The following is an 8736-nucleotide window of genomic DNA, read 5'->3' as shown; positions in this document are numbered from 1 at the left end:
TTTCCCCCCCAGGCAGCCAGCCTCTTTATCCTCTTCGTTTCTTGTTGTCTATAAATCCATAGCTGCGTTTTAGTACTTAGTTAGGCCTCCCTTTTCTTCCTCTCTTCTTCCCCCCCTTCAGCCAGCTGGATCAGAATCCGCTTGCCTTGTTCTTTACACGTCCTTTTACATATCTGCCGGCCTGCTTACCTTTCAGCATACCACTCTGTTCATCTACTTCTGCACAGTTGCCGGTTGTTAACAACGCAAGCCCTGAGTTGGCAAATGATTTAGCCATTGAAATTTTTAATATTAATGAGGCATGCATTGTCACCTTGTCCAACATCATCACATAGGCCAATTGTTGATGCCATCTTTCTACCATACGACCCTGCGTTTCTTTGCAATATATATGTAGACGTAGGCCTGGTATTGCGCTCTTGATTATGACACACCCAGAGTATATGGATATTGAGAGAAGGTCAGGTTTCAGTATTTCCCATATAGTCTAGCTATTCAATCTGAGATTTCCAAGCAGCTGTCTTGTCTTCCTAACCGGTCTCGACTGTAGTGTTTTTCTGATAAAAGAGTCCGCTTCATCCTTCACATGTTTTAATAAATATCTAATGGAGGGGCTCCAGGACTTCAGCTAGTTATGGGCAAGCTGAATATCCCGCTTTTCTGTAACCAAACTCCAAGGTTATAGTTATATTTATCTGGGCAAGCTGGCACTCTGCACACAGCTATGTAGGTAAACCAGCGCAAGCAAAAGTTGTATGGCCCGTTGCCAGATAGATTCTTACAACCCGATGGCTGGGGGAAGGTAAAGAAGGTCTCCAATTCGTATGTAGGTCTCTGTACAAGGCGGCAAGGCATACCGGCCCGAGAAATAGTCAATTTATATAGAGCAGGCCAGAGAGCAAGGTAACTAGCCTAAGACGAGTTACTCCTATATATCTCATTGCATGCAGTAAACTCATCTCTCTATATCCCGCTCCTGGACTCCCTATTGGTCTCATTCTCTAGGTTTGGTACCGGGTGAGGTTCAATTTACCCCAGAGCTTGAGCCGTCGAGGAGGTTAAGAAGATCTGGCCCCAAACCCGCCAACGGCTTGGTACCTGGAACCGAAGATGGCCCAATATTGACGGGATGATACTCTCCGTTCAAGAACCTGTCATATAGTTAGCTAACTAGGTTAGTTGCACACTGAGTGTCAACTACGAGTGACCTCGTACCTGCTGGGTCGAAATGGTGCTCACCGGAGCAGGGCCGCGCTGTATGGCGCTCGTCATCCATCCCAAAAGAAACGCCGTATACGAGAAGGAAGAGCAGGAGGAGGAGCCGGTTGGTCCAAGTATAGACCAGTGTCTCTCCTATGTTACTACTTTGCATTCGTCAACTCCGTACAGCCGTCTAGGTTGACGGGATGGTTAGTAGCCCCTTTTCCCGTTAACTTCCCAAATTAACCCGACTGTCTATGGATTACGTCAAGACTGATACCTATCATGATACATTCGAGCCAGATGCCCTTTTCAATATCCAGAACTCTGCAAGGCTGCTGCAGGCGTTTCATGACGGAGCAAGAGTCTCCGTACAAAAGTAAGCACTTCACTAGCGATCAAGTTGGCATCTGAGGGAAAAGAAAAGAAAGCCAAAGAAGCAAGCAAGAAAAAGCAAAGGCAAGGGAGCTTTCTTCGGAGTAGGAGGACCGGACCGGCCCATCACATGAGAACACAGAAGAGACGAAGAAGGACGTTCGTTCCTGGACTAACATGTGAGTGCAGGGAGTTGATCTGGCTGGGGACCCTGAAGGCGATACACACGCAAGGGATAGGTAGATAGCTACGGAGTACAGGGTGGTGTATGTAAGGATAGACCAGATAGAGGCGCCTCTGGAGATACAGAAGGATGAGATATGCTTTGTGTGTAGGACAAGATAAGATATGTGTATGCTATGCTATGCACGCCCGTCCGTGTGTGCGAGCTCAGGGGCAAATGGCGGTGCCAAAATCGACCACGGTGGAGAGCCCTATATTATCCATTCCTTCGTACGGGGTATGAAGTGCTTCTTAACGACTTCTACCTGTTCATTCCTGGGATATCCGGACCTCTCCTTTTTGCCATCTGTACTCCATAGATGTCCCGCTGTTGGGTAAACAGAGAGGCAGAGGCAGGGGAAAAAGAAAAGAGAAAGAGACCTGAACCGTTTCTTTTTCTCGGGCTTCTCATCCTATGGAGGGGCAGATGCAGTATACGAGATAAAGCGATTCCCCGGATGCTGGAGTCCAGTAGATGGGCGGTAGAAGAAAGAAGAATTATTAAAGTTGATACTAAGACAGGTTCATATTCATGTTTAATGGAAGAATAGATGTTTGACATTCATTGCTTTTCCTATCTGTGGGCAACACAGAAGAGCCCAAAAAGAAGAAAGCAGAGGGAAAAAGAAAGAAAAAAGCGAGGTATAATAATAATGCATGTGTTTGGTTGAAAGAGAAAAACAATCAGTAGTCGCTCTTTTTTTTTTTTTGTTCCCCCCCCATAAACTAAACATCACATTGGCACCGGGGGTCTGCCTCGGCAGTTCACGAGCTTGTTGAGACCCGTAGTTGTGGGAGGAATCGTAATATAAGGAGTAATAGTAGTCGTTCAATCGTTATTATTGTTGACGCCGGCGCGGGATAAGTAGAAGTAATCGATTTTATCCAACCCCTGGCTCAACTGGGTTCCGCTAAAATAGACCAAGTTTTGAAAAGACAAAAGAACAAATAGAAGGCTCTCGGGGTTGGCTGATTCAAGGGCCGAGTCTAAGGAAAGTGAAGCCCTTTGCACCGATGGCGGGGATGAATGGGTTGCTGTCAGAGCGCTTGGTCTTGCCGGGAGCCTCGACGTCGGCGGCCTGGGTGTCGATATCAACTGGGGCGTCAGCGGCAGCTGGCTTTGAGGTGGCCATGTTGAGCTGAGCAGCAGTGTGAGATTGAGGGGCAAGGACGAGGAAGGTGCCGTTGGGAGTGTTGGTGAACATTTTGACTGTTGCTGGAGAGTGTCGGTGGTTTTTTAAGAGATAGACTTGTAGGTATATTGTTGGTGCGTGGTTTGAGTGTTTGGTTTGTCCTGGAAAAGAAGTCCTTGTGGCAGGAAGAGAAGGCCCCTTTTATAACTTTGGCAAGCAACTAAGGCAATGGCGTAGACGTAAGTGATAGGCACGTATGTAGTAAGTGGCTTCAAGTCCGGGGAATTAGTGCGTATGATAGCACTCGAAATCAGACAAAGTAATAAAACAGAACAGCAAGTGAGCGTATGGGGAGAGGATCCGAGACAGACGGCAGCGGGGAAAGAAGCCGACTTATATATACCGCAAACCGGTCTCCATAGATTATATCATTCTTTTTTCTTCTTCTCTCCGTCGCATAGTTACCCGGCCAAGGCAAGACGGAAAAGACCAGAGCATCAGCCGGGCAGATATGCAGAGCCCACGGGCAACTAAACCACGACCCCACAATTTAATGTGTCCTTAGGTCCATAAATGCCCCGTTGGCCCTGCGGGAGGAGAAGAGCCGAAGTTTGTCAAAAATCCACGATGATGCCACAATGACACCATCTGGTGCGGCTTGTCCAGCTAATTTGTTGAACTGCCTTGTCCTGGATCCTCAGGATCGCAGGTCGAGAGTTTGCCAAGAGCCCTGGACTGTGTTCTTTCGAACATTTCTATCTATATTTTGATTTTTGTGTGCCTTTTCCATGTTTTTTTCTGCTGCTCAGGTGAGAGGAGAAAAAAATATGCTAGCAAGGGTGAGCGAGCAGAAGGGTAGTGAGTTAACGGAAAAAGAAAAATTTCCATCAGGTACCCTGCTATAACCTTGATGAGCCATCTCAGCTAGGCCTGGAAGAACAGGGCGGGAAACCTAGCCCAGACAGACTGCTCTATGTATATTTCCTTCTGGCTGTCAATATTATGAGCGGCTGGTGGGTTAGTTAATAAAGGAATGGCTATCTTCCTTTGACGAAGTTGGGTCAAACGCTCGGCAGCGTCCAACGTAGGACCATCCTCGATACACGCCCAGCTTGGCGTTAACAGGCGGGCGAGACTGAGGGGCAGCAGCAAGACAGCGCAATAAAGAATCCCTCATCCCGGGATGCTGCCCTCCTGCGGACAAGTGCCGACTGGAGCTGTGGACTCGGCCATGGAGTCGCTGATGGAGCTCAAGAAATCGCACAGGTGCGGGAGGACAGTTGTGTACCCACAGGAAACAGCGGATAATTCCAGCCGGCAACTCATATCAGTCTTCTCCTTATCTTCATCGCCGTCGCCGTCGCCGTCGCCGCCGGCTTCAGTCTATCAAAATCGACAGATGAAGTTGATGTTTTCCTCTTCCGGCCTTTTGGGCGAAAGGCGAACCTGGGAGGAAATGCGACAGTCACATGACCTTAAATCACATGATATCATCACGTGACTACTTCATTTCCATCCCATCCCGCAAGGGGCAGTTTTTGGCGGTCCGAGCTTTTTCTTGATCTCTTTTCTTGGTTTTGAACTTCACCTGGTCTTTTCTACCGTCTCTCAGGGCGGGACAGCTCATCAGTTTTACATCGTCGACGGAGGAATACGGCTCATTGTGTGATGGTGACGGCCCCTCGACCCTCCAGGCTGCATTCCGGGGCCCATCCCGCCCCGGCTGCCTCTGGTTGGCTCCCTGCGTGGTGCTTTTGGCGCGCGGTTAGAGACAGAAAGTCAGATATCCACTAACAGGCAGCGAGCTGTTCCCCCTTCGCCCTTCCAACAACATTCCCAAAGACCTTTTCCCCGGCTCCTTTCTTCGATTCTGGACCCCATTGGTCTGGGACAGCACCCGAGGAGATATTTCTGGCCCCAAAATGGCTCCTGTTTTTCTTCTTTCTCTACCTCGATGCTCTTTCCGGTTCGTTCTCTCGCCCACACCCCGGCCATCAGTTGCTGGGCCATATACCAGAGACTACGACAAAGAAGGCAAAAGCTACTCTTCCTGACCCGCTGAAAGGGGCCGTTTCTCCCCTCTATTATGTATGGGGTCGTCGCTAGACCTGGATAATGGGGCGAAAGTCACTTCTACCTCCTCTAGCTGGGCCTCTCTGGTCAATGACATCCACACACGATCCGGGTTCACTCCATTTGTTATCAGCTGATGATCGACTTTCATATCGTAAAGAGCTGAGCCAAGTTGTTGCCTGTGTTGCCGTGTTGTCCTTGTTGTCCCCCAACCCCAAATGTCTAGGTACCATCCTGCAGGCAGACATGGTTATCTAACCATTAAGTCCTCCACCTTGATTCGTTCGTACGTCGCCGATGGAAGGGTTTCGGAGCTAGATCGAGCTTTTGAACAATGGGTAGCTCTCCTTCTACCCTGCTGCAGACGTATGCTGCCTTACTAGCTATGGGTAGCTCTTCGCGATGGAAGGAAAAAAGGGGCCATTTTCTTTTCCCTTGGACCCTTTTTTCCCATCCGAGTCTCTTGCATGCAACATTTATCATTCACCTCCTACCTGGCTTTGTAATTCATACCAATTCATGACTAATATCTGATCCCTGAAGAAGTTAATTTGGTGGCGCAGCATTCAATTTCAGTCTACGGCAATGATTAGATGTTCATCGATTGTCCACGCCTTTTCCTACCCTTTCTTCCCTGAACCCTTGTTCTCTCTGGAGCCTCCTGATAGAAGGAGCCTGGTGGGGCTCGCAAGTCTACTTCCTCCAAAGTTCGCTTAGCAGTTACTTCCTAGCTTTCAGGAAGTAGTGTTAAACGAATGACGCCTCACATATACCCCTCCGTGGAGCAGCCGGAGCAGTTATTGGAACTATAATGATTTGCTGCTACATACTAACCCCCACGAGTCCCAGGCCAGCAGCCACCCATTGGTGACCTGCTTTATTCTTCAAAAACAGCCAACAAAGTAACCAGGGTCCTCAACGAATAGGTTACATGTTGCTGACCTCGCCTCTTGTTGTCTTTACTTTTTCCCTTTTCCCCTAGGAGGTAGTGGAAAGAAAAGGAAAACTTCACCGCAAGGTTGCAGAGCCATCCTCTCCGCTGCTGCATAGGCCCACCTGATTCCATGTCGCAGGGACCTGTGCGGTGAATGTTTCGGAGACTGCGCACTTGTACACTGCAGGTTCCAATTTGGAGGATAGGGTAGATGAGCAAATCAGCGTCCTGTTCGTGACGAGACCAACATTTATGGATGCATTCAGTTCTATTTCACATCGGAGGATATATCAATGTGACTAGACAGAAATACCCATAGTCCTTTCATACAACATTAGCCGTTGGAAAGGGCTGTTCATGATCCTTGGTTCGGACATATGCTCCGCCTTCATGAGTCAAATACTGCGGTTGATTTTACTTCCTAGGGGGAAGATGTATTTTTGTGAAAAAGAAAAGCTTCCCGCTAGTTGGCGGCACCCTTACATACGCTTCAGGGTGCGGCCCTCTATGGAGATCTACCGTTCTCGAATGTCACAAGTACCCGCACTTGACATGGCCACTGGCCGTATTAAGGTTGTGTGGGGTTGTTCAAGGGTCTAGTTGATCGTACGCACCCAATACCTGCTTCATATCACCCGCTTGATATAGTTACAGCATGCACTGACGCCACTATTCAAGGTCGACCGCATCATATACTCCTCTTGTGATTTTTCTTCCCCTGCACCATTTCGTGGCTCCGTGTCCAACACACGCAATCTTAGAGCTATTTTTTATTTTCTTATCCAACTCCTTTGTTGCTCCGTAAATGTTGGATTTGAATCTCTTTCTACCTTTACCCCCTCACCCACCCCTACCTTGTTGTGTATACTCTTACAACACTAGCTGCTGCTGTTTGCGAAGGTGCATCTTCGACTTCGCCCTTTCATGGTTTCAGTCACGGCATCAAGTGGGTCTAGACGGATGCCCCAAATTAGCTGTGCCTGCATACCACGCTCTGTGCTCGACGTGCACGGGTAGCGAGGATCGTCTATAAAAGCCCTCAGGTAGACCCGCAAATCTGAGTTCTTTTACATCAACATCAAGTCTCAAGCCAATCTCACTACTATCAAACTCAATCGTCTCTATATATAAGAGAGTCAGCCCTTTTCAAAGTTCAATACATCACCCTACAACCGGTCTACTACTTCCTACCCCGTCAACCGTTAACTCCAACTTCTCCCCGTGTACGCCATTGAACTCAACAATCCACCACCACACCCACATCATCCACAGCTCGGGGTCTATTAAAACCTCAACCACCAGCCTTCCTACCTTAACATCTCGCAATCATGCCTTGCGTTCAGTACTGGGAAGTGTTCGACTGCGGATGCCGAGTCCCCATGCTTGGGGTTATCCACGCCGCCGGCTGCTCCAAATCAGGCACCTGTGAAGTAAAACCAGTCCCACGACCAAGACCAGGCTACAAGTGCAAAACCCACTCTGGATAAAACAAGCAGGCAAGAGTGGTGAGTGGCCTCAACATCAGCCACGTTATCAATTTTGTCGAACTCAAAACTAAGGCGTCGTTTAGGCAAACGGTCCGAAACAGCGTGATCATTGTGGTGGACACTCGCTAGGAAGGTTTATAGACAGACCCATGGATGCCTGTGCCGCGTTCATCTTAACTCACATTTAATCCTTTGCGGCTCAGATTGAGTATATGTTACAAGGACTATTTTCGGGAACAACTTTATTTCGGCGCGATTGTTTCCTCGTTTTATGTCATTTATTTGCTATTAGATGGACCTTTCTTATTAACTAGGGGATTCTCCGTTTTCCTTTTTGCGCCCTCTTGCTCTCTGTCCCTGCGCTATAGTTATTTGATGCCTCCCTTTTTTTACCATCTTTGCTTTTTCTGAACAACATATTATTTTTTTTTCCCTTTCCCTGCCCCATAAGCGTAACTACCTAGATGAGAGAAACATATCATTATCTAATTGGTATCCATTCTGGCTGTTCAGGCATCCACCCTTGTTGTTCACTACACCACGGGCCGGGGAATTGAAAGAGGACTTTTCATCAAGATGCACGTATTTTCTTTTCTTTTCTTTTCCGAGAAAAAAGGGATTTTATTAGGCTTCCTTTGTAAAAAAGTGACTCCATATGGAGGGGGGGGAGACATGCTTGCGTTAAATTTAATAATATCACGCTTACATTCGCTTATTCCAAAACGACTAGAGACATCTAACAGAGGCTCCCTTGCAGTAAATCGCTATCGTGAACGACTGCGTGCAGAGAATGAAGGGGAGGTACTGCGTACTGCGCCTTCGCCGGCCGGATGGGATGTGGATACGTGAGGCATAGCGACGCTGCAGGATATATATCACACATACGGAGTATTGTCCTGAAGAAACGTATGACTCGACCGACGGAGTACTACGCCAGTGGACACCGTTTAAGGCCGTTTGCCTGGTACTCTGGACGGATACCCCTGACACGGCTGAATATCTTTGTGTTATATGGCATGCATATGGTTGAAACGGCGGGATGGGCCAGACAACAAGTCTTTTCCTCAATTGCTCCTTTGCTGCTCTTTTTGATGGATGTTGCAGTGGAGCAGAGGAGAACCCAGGCGCCAACCAGAGCGTTTTCTCCACCGGCTCCAATCGTACTCTGTTCCTTAGGGCGGCTTGGGACCTGCAACTACTGAGGTTTACGCCTTAGGGCTCCACACCTCAGGCAGACGCCTCCAGACAGCTCTATCTGAAAACAGCAAATAGATACAAAAGGGTAAAAAGAACCTGGCACCATGACTCCTTC

General features: G+C 48.2%; 1 protein-coding gene across 1 annotated transcript; it reads right to left on the bottom strand.

Annotated features, from left to right (window-relative positions):
• Positions 1-2771: 2771 nt before the first annotated feature.
• TRV_02134 (uncharacterized protein) lies at positions 2772-3002 on the bottom strand (the record flags this gene model as incomplete). The annotated part of the gene is made up of 1 exon (XM_003023701.1): positions 2772-3002. The coding sequence occupies one exon, from the start codon at positions 3000-3002 to the stop codon at positions 2772-2774; it is 231 nt and encodes a 76-aa protein (XP_003023747.1).
• Between the last annotated feature and the right edge of the window lie 5734 nt (positions 3003-8736).

Source organism: Trichophyton verrucosum (assembly GCF_000151505.1).
Source record: "Trichophyton verrucosum HKI 0517 chromosome Unknown contig00198_1.f1.exp, whole genome shotgun sequence".
Lineage (NCBI taxonomy): Eukaryota > Fungi > Ascomycota > Eurotiomycetes > Onygenales > Arthrodermataceae > Trichophyton > Trichophyton verrucosum.
Note: the sequence above shows the minus strand (reverse complement) of the source record. Positions and strands in the feature narration are given on the sequence as shown.